This window comes from Rattus norvegicus, chromosome 3, assembly GCF_021556685.1.
Source record: "Rattus norvegicus strain SHRSP/BbbUtx chromosome 3, alternate assembly SHRSP_T2T, whole genome shotgun sequence".
Taxonomy (NCBI): domain Eukaryota; kingdom Metazoa; phylum Chordata; class Mammalia; order Rodentia; family Muridae; genus Rattus; species Rattus norvegicus.
Window position 1 is genome coordinate 17,365,494 of NC_141536.1, and position 19,509 is coordinate 17,385,002.

Here is a 19,509-nt window from a genome sequence, read left to right on the forward strand (position 1 = left end):
AGAAGTATGAGTATGAGTGTTGCCTGCAGGTGTGTCTATGTAGCACATGCATTTTTTGCAACCCACAGGAGCCAGCAGGTATCTAATCCCCTGGACCTGGGGTTACAGATGGTTGTGAGCCACCATGTAGGTTCTAGAAATTGAACCCAGAACCTCTGGAAGAACAACTAGTGTTCTTCACCACTGAACCATCTCTCTAGCCCCCTCATTTTTAATAGCTATGTGAAATTTTGATACAAGTATTTGAGGACCACAGTTTACTGTTAAAGGTGGGTGCTGGGGACTACCTTAAAGACTCTAATGGGGTATCTAGGCTGAGCTAATTCTGATGTGCATTCCTTATTAAGTATTGATAGTCAGAAGGGCATGTGGGAAAATGATCTTGGGTTTTCAAGTTTGAGAGTATAAATTTAGAACTATAGCGGTGCACAACGCATGTGTGACTATATATTTGCTGTTTAGGGATGTAAACTATGACTGTTTTGTGTGTTGATATCATTGCTTCCTCTGACAATAGCTAGAAAAATCGGTGCTTCAAACAGAGCTGGAGAAGGAAAGACAGTCCCTCAGGGATGCCCTGGGCAAAGCCCAGTCCTCAGAAGAGAAGCAACAGGAGAACAGCGAGCTCCGTGCACAGCTTAAGCAGCTTCAGGTAAAGATCTGTGCTCAGACCACCCAAAGATGGTTTTACTCTGGCATTTAGCAGCCAGCTCTGACATGTGCTAAGCAGCTCGAGTTACTAGGTAGAAATGACCTCTGGGGCAGTTTCTTTGGAACACTTTCCCAAGTGCTGGGATTAAAGGCCTGTGCCACCACACCTGACCTTTTCTTATTCTTTCTTTCTTTATATTCTTTTTAAGATTTCTTAAAAATTATAAGCAGTTCTCATAGTATTCTCAGTAAAGATGCTATTAAAAATGTAATCAGTACCTAGGAAGCGCAAGGCCCTGGGTTCAGTCCCCAGCTCCGAAAAAAAAGAACCAAAAAAAAAAAAAAATGTAATCAGTTTCTCATCTTTGTGTGGGATCATACAGATCCCTGTGTGTGTGGAATCTTACTGGATGATTAATTTTTATTGAGCTGGAAAGATGGCTCAGCCATTAAAGGCTAGGCTCACAGTCAAAAAAAATACATAATTTTTATTTTTTACTATGAAAATTTAAAATGGTCCCTTTGGACCATTGCCTGATTTACTCAGTTATTAACATTGTCTCATTTTAGTTTACCTTTTTCTTTGAAATATTTTAAAGAAAAATTTGAATTGGGAGTAGTGGCTCCTGCCTTTAATCCAGCACTCTAGAGCCAAAAGCAGGTGGATCTCTGTGAGTTCCAGGACAATAGGGCTACATAGTGATGCCCTGTCTCAAAAAAGAAAAGAAAAGACCAATATATTTTTACCTAGAAATACTTACTGTGCAACTTTTACTGAAATGCATTTGCGATGCCTAACCTTAAGATGACACTGTAGCATATACTAAATGCATTTTGAAGGGACACTGGCCAGTGTGAACTTGGCAAACATGGCTCTGGATGCTAAAACCATTAGATTGCATTCCTAAAGCTGGCTACCAAGACCTGTTCCATTGTTTGGTCCCTTCCTCCTCCTGAGGCCGACTACCAAGGTCCAGAAATCAAAAGGCCCTTTGGGGACTAGAGAGATAAGGAGCACTGGCTGCTCTTCCAGAGGCCCTGAGTTCAATTCCTGGCAACCACATGGTGGCTCACAAGGATCCATACTGGGATATGATGCCCTCTTCTGGCATGCAGGCAGACACACAGGCAGACACGCAGGCATACATGTAAGTAGAATATCTACATACATTAAGAAAAGAAAGAAACCCTTAGAAACCCCCTTTGGGTCACCTAATTAACATGCCCAATTAAAATATACTACCGAATTGTAGCCCATTCTAACACAGACCACCCCTCTCTCTCTACTTAAATTATACCTGCAAGGTCAGCTGCTGCTGTTTTTGCCTGTGTCAGAGAGCAGCGACTTTAGTTTTCTTCCCCCCACTTAGTAAAGTGAGAATGGGCGTTTGGGTGTGGTCTGTGGCTGTCTGGGGTCTGAAAGGGAGCCCCCACTGTGTGGGGGGCGGTCTCCTGCACACTCAGTGTAAGGAAAAGTTTCCTTAACACAAAGCTTACTTTATAACAAAATGTCGACACTCTGATGTGATTTGTCAGAAACATGATGGTATACAAATCACAAGAGAAGATGTAAAGAATGGGGCACCTCCCTCGGGGCACTGTGGAGTTGTTGTTACCCTGACGGCCTATTTGTCCAGGAGCTGGGACTTCTCTCTTCTCAAGAGAGAACCACAAAGTATGGTTTCTTCTGGAAGTTGAAAACCTGTTAAGTGGGGGAGGACGATCTGTTGTCCAGAGAAGGCTATCTCAGGGTAATGGGGTGGGGGTCAGTCTACAGGTGAGACCTCTAGATGCCATAGGCCCTTAAAAATATATGTGCCATTTTAGGTCCTCTATTGAAATTAGAGTGCTGCCTGGATTTGCAGTAGAGTAACACTGGGAGTATTAGGGACATACAAGGGAATAGCATTCATTGCTTAGGATATAGAAACATTTGTCTTTACACTGTAGGGACATTTTAGCAGTTCTTGTATTTGAAAGAGACATCATAGGAACTTCACTCTGTAGTCAAGATATGTCTGTGCATTTGTCAGTGGTGGATGCATTTGCTGGTGATAAGTGTCCTTTCCATTTTACCTCTGTGCGCAGGACGACAACAGCCTACTAAAGAAGCAGCTGAAAGACTTTCAGAGTCACCTTAACCATGTGGTTGATGGTCTGATTCATCCAGAGGAAGTAGCAGCTCGTGTGGATGAGCTAAGGAAAAGGTTGAAGCTAGGAGCTGGGGAGATGAGGTAAGGAGAAGCAGGACCCTATGTGAGCGTGAGCCTTCCTTCCCACATCAGAGCCGTGCCTGGGACCAGCCATGAGCTTGTCCTCCTCAGGCTTTGTAATACTGATTGACGTTTCCGAAAGAGTATGGTGCAAGACTGCTTAATTCTGATAATAGCATTAAGGTATTTAAGAGTCTCTCTTGAGAGAACATTGTATTTGATCAGAGAGAACAGCCATATTGTGCACTTTGGGCAGAGAACCAGTATACAACAGGACAGTCAGGTTCATGGACATTTATTGTTAGTCTGTGTCTTCAGAATGGCAGCAGGGGTTTGATATAATGGTTTACACTGATACACTGATAGTTTATACAGTGCTTTCTCCTCCTGATGTTAGCATGAACACGTTTGTGTCAAATTTATACCTTCTTGTTTTTTCTCCTTAGAATCCATAGTCCTTCAGATGTCTTAGGGAAAAGTCTTGCTGATCTACAGAAACAGTTCAGTGAAATCCTTGCACGATCCCAGTGGGAAAAAGAGGAAGCCCAGGTTAGAGAGAGGAAACTCCATGAAGAAATGGCTCTCCAGCAAGAGAAACTGGCAAATGGTCAAGAGGAGTTCAAGCAGGCCTGTGAAAGAGCACTTGAAGCCAGAGTAAGAAAGGGCGGAGACAGCCAGAGGGCGGCCGTCAGCAAATGCCCGCAGCATGTACACCACGCTCACCCACATCACTCACAGCGTGTCTCACTGCCGTGCTAAAGTCCATTGCTGAATATGGCTGCTGATGTCAAAGCCGGGCCTGTTTGTAACAGTGGTTTCCTTGTTGCAATGCGAGTGAGCGACATCTTATAATGGACAGGAAGCTAATACCACATTTGCCAAAGTATAGCGTTAGACCAGAATCTGTTTGTTTTTAACCTGCTGATGTTCACATTGAGACAAGCATTCAAATCCCAGAGAATAAGATAAAAGCATCTTTGGTCACTATTTAGTACAAAACTTTGTTATATTCCCTCGTAAGGAAACAATAGCTTCATGGCATTCTTAGTTTGCTTAAACATATAGATATGTACATATGTATGTATGCACGTGTATGTATAAATATGTGTGTTTGTTTATAGTATGTGCTTACATGTGTGTTTATGTGTGTATGTATATATACACATAATATATACATAACACACACACACACACACACACACGTCTACAATCCCAGCACTCAGGGTATACAGGTGGGAGCATCACAACTTTAAAGCCAGCTTGTGCTGTATACCAAGAGCCTGTCTCAAAAAAAGGAAAAAGTTCTTAATTGTATTTCTTCACAGATTAAGTTTGATAAAAGACAACATAATGCAAGAATCCAGCAATTAGAAAACGAAATTCACTATTTGCAAGAGAACCTAAAAAGTATGGAAAAAATCCAAGGCCTTACAGACCTCCAGCTTCAGGAAGCAGATGAAGAGAAGGAAAGAATTCTGGCCCAACTCCAGGAGTTAGAGAAAAAGGTGAGGAGCCTAGAAAAGTAAGGGACCTGTTTTCCAGGTCCTTCCTGGTGACAGGGTCAGGGGTGGAGCCCACACTTAGCTGTCTGTGTTGCCCGCACAGTGCTGAGCAGGACCTCACAGCCAGGTACTTGTTATTCAGTAGTGGGCCAGAGGCTGTCAGGACAGAGGAAAACAAGAGACTGGGAAATGGGAGGCCCAGCCTTAGGGTCACTTAGGTGATAGTTACCGAAAGATAACAGGACGGCTTACCACCGTCGGAACACTGCCCACGTGGGTACATCCATGGGGATTGCAGATACACTCTTCATCTCCCTTCTGATACTACCTTGGCCTCTCCGGTGGCATTTTCTCCATCTCTCTCCACCCACCCAGTGTCATCTCCTGAGTCATTCAGAAATCTCCCTCACTCCACACCTCTTAAACCACAGCTTGCAGCATCTTGTTCTAATCCCAGCCTGTCTTCCTAGCCCCCACATGTGAGCGCTTTTCCAGCCTCCTTAAGCCTCTGGTTCATCGGCCTCTGGCTTTCCAGTTTCTGCTTTCCTTCTTGTCCAGCCCAAAATCCACAACCAATTACTGAGTCTTTTTTTAACCTCTAAGTAAGTAGCTTCAAGTTCCCTGTCTTTCTCCTGTCTCACTTCCCTGACTAAACTTAGATCCATACATTCTTGGAGTCTGCATGCCCTAGGAGAGGTAGAGCACCACTCCAGCACAGTGATGTCACTACAGTCTCACTGTCACATTTCACATGGCATCAGTCTGTACCAGTAAACTCGCCCCATCTCACTGTGAGGAAAGCCGCCTTCCCCTCATCTACCCTCCCTCTCTTCTCCTCTCAGCAAGTGATCTACCCTATAAGAACCTTTAGTCACCAAGTCTTGTTGACTTCCACTACCCTTGTCTACCCATCATCCTCCTGGACAACTGCTGTGCCTACCTAGCCGATTTCCCAATTCTACATATGACCCTACTGCACAGAGCAATCAGTCTGCCCTGTAAAATGAGAGAATAGTTGGAGTCAGACCCTCCTTGTCTCCCAGCCTTCACTATTAAAGACCAAACTTCTTAAGCCTAAGACCCTGCATGATTTGTCGATTTCGATGCCCTGGAAAATGTCAAGGTCTTCCCTGTCACACACCCAGGACCAGATACTGTTATTTGAAGACTTGCCCATCTGGTATGCAACTAAGAAGTAAGGTTTGGTTTTGGGAGGTTGTTTGCTTAAGTTTTATTTACTTGTTTATTCACTTTTATGTGTAGGGGTGTTTTGTTTGTGTCTATGCTATGTATCACATATGTTCTGGTACCCGCCAAGTCTGGGAGAGGGTGTTGGATTCAGGAACTTGAGTTACAGGTTGTAAGCTCCCATGTGGGTTCTGGGATTCCAACCTGAGTCCTTGGCACAGTGTCAGTGCTCTTAACCTCTGAGCCATCTTCCTAGCCCAACATTCGTAACTAAGAAAAACATTATTTAAAAGGGTTTACATTTGTGGGGAGCTGGAGAGATGACTTAGCTGTTAGGAGCAGTGCTGACAGTCATGAAGACCAGTGTCCCAAATCTAGCAACCCACACAATAAACCGGCATCGTGCATGCACCTGCAGTCTGAGCTGGGAGGGACGCTGACACGAGTGGATGCTAGGACTTGCTGACTCCAGCCTAGCTGAGAAAACACACGCCCCAAGGAAGATTCTGTCTCAAAGAACTCAGTGGGAAATGATTGGGAAGGACATATGATGCCCTCTCCTGCCTCTACATCTGCACATGTGTGTACACACACTCAGGTGCACTCACATACACACAAACCTTTCATCTCTGGTGGAGATAATACTGAGTGATATTTAGGAAGCACTAGTATGTATGCATCAGATACTATTCTACACATGTGCCTGTAGCAGGGAACAGACCCTGGCTCTCTTGGAGCGGACACCTTAATTTACTGCTTTAAATGATTCTTTTATTTTGCTTATGGTTCTTTTATTTTAGAAGAGGCGGGAAGATGCCAGGTCTCAGGAGCAGTTCCTTGGTTTAGATACAGAGCTGAAAAGTCTGAAGAAGGCTGTGGCTGCTTCTGATAAACTAGCTGCAGCTGAGCTCACCATTGCCAAAGAGCAGCTCAAGTCCCTGCACGGAACTGTCATGAGGATTAATCAGGAGCGAGCAGAGGTCAGTGCAGAGGGTTGTCAGGATGTGCTCGGCAGCACTGTCTCACAACAGAGCAGCACACAGTATCGATCCTTGGTGCAAACTTCTGTGACACTGTCTGCTTTTCTCTTTCCTGTTTGTTTGCTTTGTTTTCTTTTGTTTTTCAAGACAGCGCTTCTCTGTGTAGCCCTGGCTGTCCTGAAACTCACTCTGTAGACCAGGCTAGCCTAGAACTCACAAAGATTTGCCTGCCTCTGCCTTCTGAAGGCTGGGATTAAAGGGGCATACCACCTTTGCCAATTCTGTCTGCTTTTCTTAAGACCCGGTGGTTATATTCCATCACAACCTCCAAGAATTTATTTGGAGCATCAAATGAGTATTAAAGGATGGCAGTTTCCTTGGAGAGGTTACTGCCAAATACATGCTTGGATTCCAGATTAGAAGGCTCTCCATTCAGTCTCTGAGCCTCAAATCCTGTTTTCCTCTCCTCCTCCTTTTCCTCTTCTGCTGCTTCTGTTTGCTTGTCTTTTTTTTTTTTTTTTTTTTTTTTTTGAGATAGGGTCTCTCTGTGTAGCTCTGGCTATCCTGGAACTAGCTATGTAGACCAGGCTGACCTGCAACTGACAGGGATCCACTAGCCTCTGCCTCTCAAGTTCTGGAACTAAGGGTCTGCATCACCGTGCTCATCTTGAGTCTTAAGATGTTTATTTTGTACATGTATTTGAAAACTTACCTTACAAGCTGTTAGTGCTCTGGTGTAGTAATGGCAGTGATGCTCAACAGGACACAGATTTTAATGATCTTGAGATAATAGATTATAGGAGGAAGAAACAATGACTGAGAACCCAGAAAGACAGCCTTGGGGTGGGTCAGGCTTCACACCACATGTGCAGGAATAAGCCAGGCTCGTTATAGGATGGGAGCAGGGGATCACTGAGAGGAAGAGGGACTGGAGATGAGCGTTTGTGACAGCAGTGTCCTTCTCACAATCTGTCCATAGGAGCTGCAGGAGGCAGAGCGGTCCAGCAGAGAGGCCATGCAAGCAGCCAAGGACCTGAGTAGAGCCGAGGCAGAGATCGAGCTCCTACAGCACCTTCTCAGGGAGAGAGAGGGCCAGGTTAGTGCTGGTACCCAGAGGCACTCCTGGCTCCTCTAGTTGCTCAGACTGAGCACTGCAGGGCTTTGCTCAAAGCACTGAAGCACACTTTGCTGGCAGCACCTTAGCCTCACCTGTGCAGTGCTATAAAAATGAAAGGGGTGAGGTGCTCTCCTCACTGGTTAAAAAGAAGTAGGCTTCCTACTTACGTAGGTAAATGCACCTGAGTGTGCTCATTGGCAACTCTGTGTGTATGGTTTTTTAATAGTTCCGAGATGAGATGGAGAATGCACACGTAGGCTCTAAAGGAGCAAACTTACAGCTATTAGAGATTGCCATGGCGAAGCAAAGGGCTGAGATCACAAGACTCCGGGATGTATTAAACCTCACAGGGACAGGTAAAGTACTGTTGGGCTGTGACTCGGGTGGTTCTGTAATTGCCTGCTGCCTTTAAAGAAAAGCACTTAGCTGAAGGAAGTCCATCCCATGCCTGATCTAGAAAGCCCGGGCTTTCCTGATAAGTTAGAGAATTTAAACAGCCTTTTAGAGTATGGTATTAGGGGATTTGATTTTAGCAAGACAAAGTGTTTATACATCTGTTAGCTTTCTGCAAATTACTTTATAATCGGTGGACAGAAGGATGTCCTCTTGGTGTTCAACAAAAATAATTGCCAACGAGCAGGCTGAAAGTCAGCTTTGGAGACCTGGTAGATCCGGTGGCTCTCGTGGGGTCTCTCTTCTGTGTGGGAGAGGAGAGACATCTGTGACTGCATGGCAGCATCATATAGTGGCTTTCCTTTACAGGTAAAAAAGGAGGCATTGAGAATGTTGTAGAGGAAATCGCTGAGCTCCGGCACGCAGTTTCTGCTCAGAATGAGTACATCAGCAGCATGGCAGATCCTTTCCAAAGACAAGGCTGTTGGTATTTCATGCCACCACCACCATCGTCAAAAGTAGGATTTCTTTGTTGCTAGAAGTTTGTACTGAGTTTTCTTGAGAGCGACTTTCTTTTCCTCCCCACATTTGCGAGCAGGTGCTGGAAACCCTTCTCTGCTGAGACATGTGCTTAGGCTCTTCATTGCTTGTATCATTCTTGTAAAAATAGAGCTATCCCACAGAAAGTAGTATGGCCTTTCTACGGCCAGTGCCATGAAATAGATAAAGGTTAGAGTGACTTAAACCCAAAGAGCTGACTGAAAATGACTGTAGAGGTGTGCAGAGGTGTGGACAGAAGAGCGGGTACCAGGTTTCATCTGCTTAAAACAAGCCTCGGGCGTTCACCAGTCTAGGCCAGTCCTGTATTAGAGTGCAGCCCTGCACTCCGAACTCACGGGCGGGCCGGGTGAGTGTAATGACAGAACAGCCACACGGGACTGACAGCAGGTTTGCCCCGTGCTCAAGGGGCAGAGAGGTCTGTTTCAAGGATTCTTCTCATGAGCAAGTTCAGGAAGGAAAGCTAGATAGAGGAGGCTGGGAGGTGAGAGGGAGCAGCTTCCAGCAGGGGTAGTGGAGGGAGGAACAGCTTTTGTAATGAGGAAGGTTGCTATGGCTCTAGAAAGGAACCTCCCGCTTAGACATATTGTCGGGAGGGCTGGGACACAAGCTGAACGCTAGACTGGGGCTGGAAGGCTTAGGTACTTTCTGCCACTGTGACAAAGCATGACCAGCATTGCGCAGAGAAGAAGCGCTTACTTAGGCTCTGCTTCAAAGGATAAGAGTCCGTCATGGTTGCAAGACATGGCAGCAGGAACAGAAAGGTGAAAGTGCACATCTTGAACCACAGATCCAGAGAGTGCACTGGGAATGGCAAAAGGCTTCTCAGCACCCAGGCCTGCCTCCAGCAAGGCCGCACCTCCCCAAACAGCACCACTGACTAGGCACCATGTGTTCAAATACAGGAGCCTAGAGGGGCATTCCCATTTAAACCCACAGTCTCAGAACTGGAGAGATGCTCAGTGGTTAAGAGCACTGACTGCTCTTCCAGAGGTCCTGAGTTCAATTCCTGGCAACTACATGGTGGCTCACAACCATCTGTAAAGAGATCCAATGCTCTCTTCTGCTGTGTCTGAAGATAGTATACTCATATATAAATAAGTCTCTTAACAGTGCTCAGGGGTTAAGAGCACTTGCTGCTTAAACCCACAGGGCCATTCTTTATAAGGGGCCATCATCTATGTCACGGGAAATGAGATTACAGTTAATAGACTAGGAGTCCAGAAGAGAATTCTAGCTGAGCATGGGAGATAGAGTTACAGCAAGATGAGTTTTCTGTGCACCATTTGAATCCTTCACATGAAAAATAGAAGAGAGCAGAGCTAGAAGAGGGGAGCTGGAAAGAAGACATACTATTAAGGGATGAGCTTGCTTCCTGAGCTTGGAAGAGAGGAATGGATCCAAGCAGGACTTATCCAAAGCAGGGGGGCCTTAGTGACACTCTGAGAATCACCCGTAGGGCAACAGCAAGAGATGCAGCTTAAACACTACACTAGGGTCTCGGGGCTCTGACGTAGTCTCAGTCAGAACCTATGAGCAGAATCCTCCCAGAAACGGGAAGGAGCCAACCCTGTAACCAAGGCTGGAGGTCAAAAACAGGAAGAGAAGCCCCTGACCGCCTGTGCTGAGTGTGCACCTAGAGACGAGCCCTAGAGACTGGAAGGCAGGAGGGTAGAGGTAGCACACACCCAGGCAGCAGAGCACTGCTCTCTGGGTCCCTTGAAGGTGTGGTGTCCTCTGCCGCAGCTGCTGGCCCTGGAGGACAAGGCAGAAGAGAAGCCGCTAGCAGTGCCAAGTGCAGCTGTGAGGAGAGCAGGACGCTCGGAGGTCTGATGACTTAGGGAGAGTTTATTTCTCTCTCATGCAAAATTGGGGCATAAAATAAACTCAGACAATCAGATGACACGCCTTTACCACCTCAGTATCACGAGGACCTGTGTTCCCAGAGAATGGCCAAAACCACAGGGTGGGAGATGGAAGTTATCACATAACTTCTTGAGGAGAGCCCGTCTCTTCTCACACAGCAGTCTGACAGGACTCCAGCGACTGCTTCCATAGTCCATAGCCCTCCCTGCTCAGCCTTCCTCACACTGTTAGGTTAATATGCTGAGCCATGTGTATGGACTGCATTTCATACCTGTAATCACTTCTATTTCTATCTGTCAAAAATGAGAGTTGTGTTAAGGAAATAACAGATTCTTTCTTAGATGTCATGTGTCTCCCGTTGTCTTTGAGGTATCGAAAGGTCAGCCTTTCCGAGATAATAGGCAGTTCTACTCTCCTGTCTCTTCAGGTTTCCAGCCATAGTTCTCAGGCTACCAAGGACTCCGGTTTGGGTCTAAAGTGTACAGCCTCTACTCCTCTTAGATCACAACAGGCTGGACAGCAAGAAGAGAAGGGCAGCAGTGGACCTCTGCCTGCTTCGGGATACTGGGTCTACTCACCCATCAGAAGCACACCACATAAGTCATTTTCAAAGAGAGGTAGGCCATCACACAAGGAGAGCTGCATCTCTCTTACCTAGTTAGTAACCTTTTATTGTTCCTTGAAATCCACAGCCTCATTCCTTCCAAAGTCTTTCCCTATGCTGATATCCTGTGTGATCCTGTGTTGCTGACTAGTAACCTATCTTCCCTTAGGCTCACTATCTAAAGCCACATTTCTCAACCTCTGGTCACAACTACTTCAGAGTCAAGTGACCTTTTCACAGGGGTCACATATCAGATCTTTACAATTTGTAACAGTAGCAAAATCACAGATGTGAAGTAGCAATGAAAATAATTTTATAGTTGGGGGTTAGCACAACATGAGGGACTGTGTAATGGGTTACAGCATTGGGAAGATGGAGCCGCCAATCTGAAGATACCTGCGGCCTGCCCTGTCCCTCGGGCCTCTTTGCCTTTGTCTGTTTTCAGTGCTGTAGGTTGAACACAGGGCCTAGCACATGCCAGGTAAGCATTCTGCCACCAGTTACAGTCTCACCCCTACACCTCACGCTTTAAACCACTTTTCTGTAATCCCAAACCAGTTCATCCTCGTGGTTTAGTAAGACTGTGCTCACTGCACGGTCCTGCTCTCCACTGCTTCCTCCATTCCGACTGAGCAGCGCCTTGGCTTGTGCATCTGAATCAGGGGGTATTGTACCATTTATTTTGTCATGGTTAGTCATCCAACCTCTGTACAAAGAGTAAGGCTGGGATACGTCCACGCTCTTCATACCTCTGTGATCCTAGCATCATTTGATTTGCTGCTGTGAGATTGTTGATCTACATGACATGGTAATGCTACATTTTAATAATTTGTTAATTAAGGAAGTATTTGCTGGGATAGGGATGTATCTCATTGTTAGTCCAACCCCTAGCAGCACAAAAGCAAACAAACAGGGACTCTTTACTGGGAAAGCGCCTACCGTGTGCTTGCTTTGTTGTCAGGTTAGCAGACATGACTCCTGCCTTCAGTAGATAAGAAAGAAGTAAGCCGGGGTTGGGGATTTAGCTCAGTGGTAGAGCGCTTGCCTAGGAAGCGCAAGGCCCTGGGTTCGGTCCCCAGCTCCGAAAAAAAAAAAAAAAAAAGAAGTAAGCCATCAAGTCAGAGAGTGGCACGTGTCATAGCAGTAATCAATTCTGAGTTCTGTGTGATCTCATAACACATCTCTGTTGATGTGTAAAGCCATATTCAAGTGATGGCTGATCACATTCATAATTAATGGTAACCAAACGTGGAATGTGGCGGCTGAAAACACTTTGCATATCGATCTGCTTCTCACAACTACAGTTGACCATTTTTACAGTTGACATTTTTACATTGTTTTACATCTCTGGTATCTTGATTGAAGTACTGTTGTTTCTTCCTAAATCTGTTTCCCTACTTTTCTGCTTGTGTCTTAGAAGATGCAGACAATGGAGGAGATAGCCAGGAAGAAAGCGGACTGGATGACCAGGAGGACCCCCCATTTGTGCCTCCCCCTGGGTACATAATGTATACTGTGCTTCCTGATGGTTCTCCTGTGCCCCAGGGAGTGGCCCTGTATGCGCCATCGCCTCCTTTGCCCCACAGCAGTCATCCTCTGACCCCTGGCACTGTGGTTTATGGCCCACCTCCTGCTGGGGCCCCCATCATATATGGACCTCCTCCTGCCAACTTTGCTGTTCCCCTCATCTCCATGGGTGTGCAGCATTGCAACATCCCAGAGCACCGTGACCTGGTAAGCGGGGGTTACAACTTTTTCCATGTTGAACTGTACATTAGTGCTTATATAAAGCTATCACATACTAGAACCTGTAGTGTACATATATGAGTGTGCTCCACATGTACATGTATACCTACATATGCAGATATGTATAAACAGCGTGCAGGAATTATCTCTAGGTTGACTGATGATTATAAATTATTTCATTACTTTTTTTTTTTTTTTTTTTTTGGTTCTTTTTTTCGGAGCTGGGGACCGAACCCAGGGCCTTGCGCTTCCTAGGCAAGCGCTCTACCACTGAGCTACATCCCCAGCTCCTATTTCATTGCTTTTATATGGACAGTTGGGGTTTGTTTTCCTATTTGATGTTAGAAATAATACCTGGTACTTTACAATTTTAGGATTTTATTAGTTTTAATTACATGTATATGTGTGTTGGGGAGGGTATGCATGTGAATGCAGTGCCCTTGGGCAGAAGTGGGAGTCACAACCCCCAGAGCTGGAGTTAGTGGCAGTTGTGAGAAGCCTGGTGCGGGTTCTGGGAAAAGAACCTAAGTCCTCTGAAAGAGCATTTGTGTGACAGTTTCCCAGGAGATACACCAAACACATCTGCTCACCCCAGATAGGAGGCTACAACAGGCCAGAACGCAGACACACCACAGACCAACTTAGTGACCAGTGAGTTTTGCTGGGGCTGCTTACAGGAACATGGATGAGGGGCTACTTACAGCTTCAGCAGCAAGGCCAGCTCCAGCACAGGCGACATTTCACAAAATGTGGGAACATGAAGCACACTGCACAGCTGGCAGGCAGCTCAACGGGTTGAGACTGGCTTTTCCAAACTGACTCCCTCGAGCTGAGCCTCTCAGAGGCAGCTCATTGGTTTCTGCTTCTTCCGGGTAGCTGGTCTGCCTCAGTGCCTCTTTGCAGCTCTCAGCTTACTCTGGTAGGGTGGGGCCTAGTGAATCTGGTCAGTTTCCGAGCTGCCCTGAAGCTATTTGAGTTCTTTCCCTCCGCCTAAGGGGCTTCCTGCAGGATGGAATGTTTCAATTAAGGAGGGATCCGTTATACACAGAATAGTATTACTCAGCTATCTCTTCAGTCCTTGCAAATAATTTTTAAGCAGCATTTAATATCTGTATACACTTCTTTATTTGTAGATGTTTTAGACGACTGTGTGACTTCTTACGTGCACCTTTTATTCTTTCCCGAGGCTAGATTCCAATCTGATTGTTTTCTTACTTTTTGGTTCTAACACAGTAAACGGGTCGTTTCAGCTCCTCTTTTCTGCTCATAGCTTTTGTAGCCTTTGTTCTCATCCCTCCTCAGCCGCTGAGGGAATAATGAGGAGAGGATATGTGTTCAGGCCACAGTCCCTGCTAGCAGGTTGCACTAGGTCCATAGGCCCCCATGCAGTAATCACTCAGGTTCTCTGTGGCATTATGGGGTACACTCAGTTTGTGACAGTTCTGTCTGTTAAGCATTTACTGCTACTCTGTCAGATTGCTTTTCCTTTCCAGAAGTGCATGACTCACCAGCCTCTCATGTACTTTCCGACCTCCTCACACTTTACCTTCTTGTTTCTTGAGACTGGGTCCCGTCCCCACCCCACCCCCACCCCCGGCTTTTTTTTTTTTTTTCAAAATGCAGGCAAAATACCTCTTCTTCTGGGAACCGGTTTAAACAGTTCCCCTGCGTGCAGAGTGGAGGGAGAAGTTTGTCTCTTCTGCTAGATGCTGAACTCTGGAGACATAGAGGGGTAGTAAATTTCTAACACAGTCAACTGATGGAAGAGTTATGTGAGTCTGTCAGTTTCCTCTGTGCCTTAGGAGAAAGTTGGCTTGACTCAATTTCTCTTTCCATACTGAAGACTTAGAATTTCCACTGTTTTTCAGGATAACCACTTTAACCAATTAGTTTCAACTTTGGACAGCAAAGTGGGAGAGACACCTCTGGTATCTCTGTAATGCATTCACTGTCTGTGTTCAGGAGAATGAGGTGTCTAGACTAGAAGACATAACACACCACTTAAAATCAAAACACCAGGAAGAGCGGTGGCTGAAAACATCCAGGCAGCATCCTGAGAAAGAGGTGGAAGAGCTACACCGAAACATCGATGACCTTGTGCAAGAGAAGAAGGAGTTAGAACTCGAGGTAGAGGAATTACACAGAACCGTTGAGAGGCATCAACAACGGAGGTAAGCGTTCACCACTCTATTTTATAACTCAAAGGGTGTAGCGTCAGCACTGAAGGACATTCTCAGTCAGCGCTGCCTCGTAAAACATTCTCTCATTTTAGAAATGCCTAGATCGTAACTGGGAAGTAATAAATGTGGCCATATGTAGGTGGAACTGAGAAACAGAACTTCATTCTAGGTAACGTACTGCCCACATGGCAAATGCCATTTAGGACAGTGCACATCTAAGGTCACATGGTTAATAATTCAGATCAGCCCTTTTTGTACTTGTCTTCCTTCCCGGCCACCATAACAAAGCAGATGACAGGAATTTCAAACCCTCGATCTCAGAGACATCTGTTCGGTTTCCTTGTCCTTCTGACTTTGCATACAAAAAGCTACCTGACCCCTTTCTGTTATTTCTATGTTGTGGCCTTTAATTAGGGGATCCTCGACCACCATAGAAGGTTCTATACTTGCCACCACCGTGTCTAGAATCTGTCTCTCCAGTCTGTCAAGAGAACACTGTGACTCTGTGTCAGTTGCCTGTCTTTGTTACCCTTCAGCCTCACACAGTTCTTGCCCTGGACCTGTGGTCTCCCCGTGTACCACTTTGCTCTGCCCCCACACCTTCACACGCCTTCCCCAAGCCCTGCCTGTCTGTCTGTCCTGCCTTTCAAAACAAAAGTGACGACAGTGGGCAGACGGCAGAGTGGCTCAGGCTTTAAGTTAAAGCACTTGTTTTCACAGAGGATGCAGGTTCAATTCCCAGCACCCACAGAGTGGCTCACAAACATCTATAACTCCAGCTCCAGGAGATCCTTACGTTCTCTTCTGAACCCTGGGGGTACCAGGCACTCAGTGGTGCACATACATACATGCAAGCAAAGCATTCATACACATAAAGTCTTTTAAAGACATCAAGGTAAGGATCCCTACCTTGCCTGTTCTTTTCTTCTCAGGTATCTTGTACAGGGTTAGCCACCATTGATAGAGCCCTGCTGAGCAGTGCTGTGACCAGCCAGAGTCATCGACACGGGGCAGCTAGTTCACATGCCTCTGCTGTCTGCTCCGGTACATGAAATGCTGTCTTCTGTGCTAGTCCCTGAGCTATGGCAGCTCCCTAGCTTTTCTCACTTAATGCAGACCAGCCTGGGCCTCAGTGCTAGGGAGGCCTGTGGGGCAGGCGGAGTGAGAGACACGGTCACTGCTGTCGAGGAGTGGACAGCTGAGTGACTGAAATGGCTAAGAGGGAGAGCCACACTGAGGACACTGGAACTTGCTGTTTGCGGGTGGGGGTGATGAGGCTTCTTCTCCTGTGGATGTACACGTTAGGAAGAGGACAGAGCAGGCAGGGCATAGGCTTCACTTCTCCCACTGTAACAGTATAAAATGTTTATTTCAGCAAAATTGGGTAACAGTGTTCAGAGAAAAAGGCAAAATTATCGGCATGCCTTTCTTTAAAGAAAAAAGAAATCATCAAGGTGCTAAGTTTGATTTCCGGGTTTTCTGCCAAGCAGGCCATTTTCAGATAATTTTGTCTTGTTAACCTCGAGTTACTGAATTTTGTGTCATGACTTTTTGCCAAACCTTTTATGATAGTTTTACTGCAACATAAGAAGTCAGTCACAGAGCAGTGCAGTGTGTGGGTTGCATGCTCTGCGATGGTCCTGAGAACTGCCTAAAGGACTGGCAATCACTGTGTGGTCACTTCCTTTATCTCTGTTCTTCAGGAAAACAGTGTAGCAATGCTGTCTTGGCCAGATGCTGACCCAAGTCCATCAAGCCTTGTGACATAGTGTGCTTTTACTGCCAGGAATACTCTGTTTATAGGAAGAGTGCATGTTGAACATGTAGCTACTCTCTTCACAAGTTCCTAAATTCCTTAGCTGGTGGCACATATTTCTAATCCCAGCACTTGAGAAACAAAGGCAGGCAGGCAGATCTCTGAGTTCGAGGCCAACCTGATCTACAGAGTGAGTTCCAGGATAGCCAGGGCTACACAGCAAAACTCTGCCTCCAAAACAAAGCAAAAAAGACAAAGTACATTTTGAACATTCTTCATAGGCTATCAGTGTCCATATTGTTTGTGTTTAAAATCTCTTGATATTTATGTAATTTTTAGGGACTTCATTGATGGAAACGTTGAGAATCTAATGACTGAACTAGAAATAGAAAAGTCTCTCAAACATCACGAGGATATTGTAGATGAAATTGAGTGCCTAGAGAAAACTCTCCTGAAACGTCGCTCGGAGCTCAGGGAAGCTGACCGACTCCTGGCAGAAGCGGAGAGTGAGCTCGCATGCACCAAGGAGAAGGTGTGTCTAGTGTGCTCAGGCCGGGCTCCTGTGGGACGCAGGCAGCCTCCTGCTGTTCTCCTAAAACTGTAGAGAAAGCAATGATGGCAGAGAGCCCGCTGGCCTTCCGAGTGTGGGCCCTGGAGTCAGTCACCGAGGTTCTCTGAGTTTGCTCACCTCGTCTGTAAAGTCAAGCTAAGAATGTGTGGACTGCTGAGTGTGGATTGAATGCATGCTTTACATTCCAGACTGTGCTGTTGGAATGTCCTACGTGCCTGGCTGAGTGTGATGGGGTGAGGGGAGGTGGCTCTATGTTTGTTTTAACTTTGGACTTTCGATCTGTGTCTTTTAAATGACCAAATAGATTCTCACACAAGTCTTCCTGCATCAGGTTGATAACAAAAGTAATGATCTATTTTCAATTCCTGGGTTATAGATTTCTATTCATTTAGGTACAGCCAAGTTGGAATTGAGAGAAAGAAAGGTTCTGAGATGTTCTTTGCTGGTACATTACCTCTGTGGACTCCCAGGCCACAGTGCAGAAGAAAGCCAAAGAGGGAAGGCAACTTCCTCAGCATTTATGAACTCCATTTCCTTCAGCATCTCTGGCAGCCCTGTGAAATGGTGGTAACTCAGCTTACACGTGCAGCCCAGAGTCACATAGTGAAGCTCTGCCTTCTCTAGAGTTCTTTAGTTAAATGACAGTTCCAGAGAGAAGAAGGCCCTGGCCACACAAAGTACCTCAGGATCTATTTTTACTTTGTTGTTCAACTTGGGTCTATTTAAGTTAACAGAAACCTGTAGTTGGGACTGAGCGATTGGCTTCACCTATCCAATTCTGTGGATTATGACTGTTATTACAGAAACACAGCTCTTACCTCAAAGAGGTACAAGATTGTTTATCCTGGAGACAAATGTAAGGAGCCATGGCCTGACATTTTATGTTCTAATAGTTTCATAAAGCTTTTATAGTAACAACACACAAAAAAGTCATAACCCAAGACATTTTCAAGTAGAGAAGTAGGGGCAGCCAGGCAGAGAGACTGCAGCTGCGGGCTTCAGGTGCTATCCAGAAGCCTCCTGTTAATACAGCCCAAACGGTTTTTGGTTTTGGTTTTTAATCTGTTTTTCAAGATGTTGGATTGGCTTTCTCTGCTAGTCAACAGGGTGTTGGTCACCACACAGAGGTGGGCAAGGAATGTCTCAAGCTCACCCAGGAGAGCTGTAAAAGTCCATCTGCCTTTGCAGGCATAGCTCCTATCCAGGAATTCCTCCCGTGGTGTTGTAGACCTAGAGAAAACATATCCCCTGTATTTGTTTTAATTAGTGGCCTTGGCAGTGGGCACTCAGAGGCAAAGTGGCCACAGTGGAGAGACTCTCCTCCCAGGGACTCCCCTGAGTAGATGATGGACCCTGCTCAAGGCTTTGCTAATGAGCCAGCAGAAAGCAGCTGTCTGAAGAGATGCGGTGACATGTCTAAGTGTGGACCCTGCCAGTGAGATGTCACCCGTGGGACAGTAATAGACAGATTTACACGCAGCTGCTTCTGCCTTTGGAGGACGTTTGTACATCAGTGCAAACTAAAATCTTAGATCTATTAAACCTCTTGCTCTAGATAGACCAGGAAACCAAGTTGATTTTTTGAAAGTGTTTTTTGCCCAATCTAGCACAGGAGTGTGTTTAAAGACTAAATCCCCATGACAAACTTAGCTTCAGCTTACAGTGTCTCTAAGAAGAGTCTGTGCACAGAAGTTGGTAAATTTACTACCATTTGTTGGCTGAGTTTGATAATCACAGTTTGGAGTGTAGATGTCTCCATCTTCAAATGACTTTTTCATAAGTACTCCATCTTTGTTGACACAAATGTAGTTTTCTATAGTTCCTCTCACAGCACTTATACCATTTAAGATATTTTTCTGACCCAACATATTCTAGCATCTGCATGCTGAGACATTGTGATTTTTTAAAGACTAGATAGTATTCTGTTTTATTACACTATTTTTATTTATCAAGATTTATCTTATCTTGGGGCTGGAGAGATGGCTCAGCGGTTAAGAGCACTGGCTGCTCTTCCAGAGGTCCTGAGTTCAATTCCCAGCAACCACATGGTGGCTCACAACCATCTGTAGTGGGATCCAGTGCCCTCTGGTGTGTCTGCAGATAGCCACAGTATGCTCATGAACATAAAATAAAAATAAATCTTTAAAAAAAGATTTATCTTATCTCATTACATTTTTATGCAGT

General features: G+C 45.6%; 1 protein-coding gene across 24 annotated transcripts in view; it reads left to right on the forward strand.

The window, feature by feature from the left end:
- The window catches only part of Cntrl (centriolin), a 72,721-nt gene that overhangs the window by 34,418 nt on the left and 18,794 nt on the right, over positions 1 to 19,509 (forward strand). For 9 of the 24 annotated variants that reach the window (XR_015683099.1, XR_015683102.1, XR_015683101.1 and 6 more), the window contains 12 exon segments: positions 518 to 652; positions 2,740 to 2,885; positions 3,311 to 3,518; positions 4,190 to 4,369; positions 6,355 to 6,534; positions 7,514 to 7,630; positions 7,878 to 8,007; positions 8,414 to 8,562; positions 10,896 to 11,085; positions 12,490 to 12,806; positions 14,781 to 14,989; positions 17,094 to 17,286. Coding sequence is in view for 11 of the 24 variants with exons in the window: in XM_087652749.1 (XP_087508875.1) it covers positions 518 to 652; positions 2,740 to 2,885; positions 3,311 to 3,518; positions 4,190 to 4,369; positions 6,355 to 6,534; positions 7,514 to 7,630; positions 7,878 to 8,007; positions 8,414 to 8,562; positions 10,896 to 11,085; positions 12,490 to 12,806; positions 14,781 to 14,989; positions 17,094 to 17,286 (2,154 nt within the window). In the remaining 13 variants the exon portion in view is untranslated. 24 annotated transcript variants of the gene reach the window in all.